The sequence below is a fragment of the Hylobates moloch genome, unplaced genomic scaffold (genome assembly GCF_009828535.3).
Source record: "Hylobates moloch isolate HMO894 unplaced genomic scaffold, HMol_V3 SCAFFOLD_1, whole genome shotgun sequence".
In the NCBI taxonomy this organism is placed as follows: Eukaryota; Metazoa; Chordata; class Mammalia; order Primates; family Hylobatidae; genus Hylobates; species Hylobates moloch.
In genome coordinates this window covers 224,668,854-224,670,558 of record NW_026652276.1, presented here as the reverse complement: position 1 = coordinate 224,670,558, position 1,705 = coordinate 224,668,854, and the positions used below count along the sequence as shown (strand labels likewise).

The following is a 1,705-nucleotide window of genomic DNA, read 5'->3' as shown; positions in this document are numbered from 1 at the left end:
AGAAATGACAGGACAGGGCAGGCGGGAGAAGACAGAAGCGGGAACTAAAGACATTTCCTGCCATGGGGGTCTCAAGACTACAGCAGACACAATAATCACAGCCCTATAGGACCCACAAAATAATAACTGGACTACAGAGGCACATGAGCTAAAATCCAGGCTTCTTTTGAAAGAGCACGTTGAGAAGGCAGCTATAGGAATTCTTGTCCAGGAGGCAGCAAAAACTGCACTCTTTTTCTGAACAAGTCAGTAAGACTTCCTTGTGAGGAGGACTGGGGGTGGTGGGCTGGGAATGGACCCATGAACTGTTGCGACCTCTCTGCGGCCACCATTCCTGGTCCAGCCTCTACCTTCCACCCGCCTCCTCCTCCACGCGCAGGACCAGAGCATGCGTACCCAACAAGCTCTCCCCTCCTGTGCCTCTCTCCTACAGGTGCCTGTGGGCGGGCTCGTGCATGGACAGCCCCAGCAATGCCACCGTGCCCTGCGGCTTTCTCCTTCAAGGCTTCTCCGAGTTCCCACACCTGAGACCCGTGCTCTTCCTTTTGCTGCTGGGGGTGCACCTGGCCACCCTGGGCGGGAACCTGCTCATCCTGGTGGCCGTGGCCTCGATGCCCAGCCGGCAGCCCATGCTGCTCTTCCTGTGCCAGCTGTCAGCCATCGAGCTGTGCTACACGCTGGTGGTGGTTCCCCGCTCCCTGGTCGACCTGAGCACGCCGGGCCACCGCAGGGGCAGCCCTATCTCCTTCCTGAGCTGCGCCTTTCAGATGCAGATGTTTGTGGCTCTGGGCGGGGCCGAGTGCTTCCTGCTGGCCGCCATGGCCTATGACCGCTACGTGGCCATCTGCCACCCGCTGCGCTACGCGGCCGTGGTGACCCCCGGGCTGTGCGCGCGACTGGCTCTGGCCTGCTGCCTCGGGGGACTGGCGGTGTCCGTGGGGCTCACGGTGGCCATCTTCCACCTGCCTTTCTGCGGCTCCTGCCTGCTGCTGCACTTCTTCTGCGACATCACGGCGCTGCTGCACCTGGCCTGCACGCGGAGCTACGCCGACGAGTTGCCTCTGCTGGGCGCCTGCCTGGTGCTGCTGCTGCTGCCCTCGGTGCTCATCCTGGCCTCCTACGGCGCCATCGCCGCCGCCCTGCGCCGCCTGCGCTGCCCCAAAGGCCGGGGCAAGGCCGCCTCCACCTGCGCCTTGCACCTGGCAGTCACCTTCCTGCACTACGGCTGCGCCACCTTCATGTACGTGCGGCCCAGGGCCAGCTACTCCCCGCGCCTGGACCGCACCCTGGCGCTGGTCTACACCAACGTCACGCCGCTGCTGTACCCGCTCATCTACAGCCTGCGCAACAGCGAGATCACTGCCGCCCTGAGCAGGATGCTGAGGCGCCGGCGGCCAGGCCAAGCTCCAGGCGGGGATACGCGCGAGCTCTGATGGGCAGGCCCGGACCAGGCAGAGGGGGCCGCTCGGCTCCGTAGAGTTTTCCCCATCATGAGGGGTCTGCATGGGGAAAGCCAACCAGGGGACTCAAGGACTGCATCTAGGAAAGAGAAAGCCTCCCAGCGGTTGCCCCATCCTCCACTCTTCCCTTGAATTGCCAAGACGCTGTGGAATAGAGCCCTAGACCTGCGTTTAGTGGCTCCGTAAATACTTGTTGCGTTTCTTCCCGGGTGTGTTGGAGCCCGTGCAAGGTGCAGGGCTAGGGT

At 63.0% G+C, this 1,705-nt stretch overlaps 1 protein-coding gene across 1 annotated transcript; it reads left to right on the top strand.

The window, feature by feature from the left end:
- Positions 1 to 355: 355 nt before the first annotated feature.
- On the top strand, positions 356 to 1,500 carry LOC116809708 (olfactory receptor 10AC1). Its single transcript, XM_032753574.2, has one exon. The coding sequence runs from the start codon at positions 456 to 458 to the stop codon at positions 1,431 to 1,433; it is 978 nt and encodes a 325-aa protein (XP_032609465.1). The 5' UTR covers positions 356 to 455; the 3' UTR covers positions 1,434 to 1,500.
- The last annotated feature ends 205 nt before the right edge of the window (positions 1,501 to 1,705 follow it).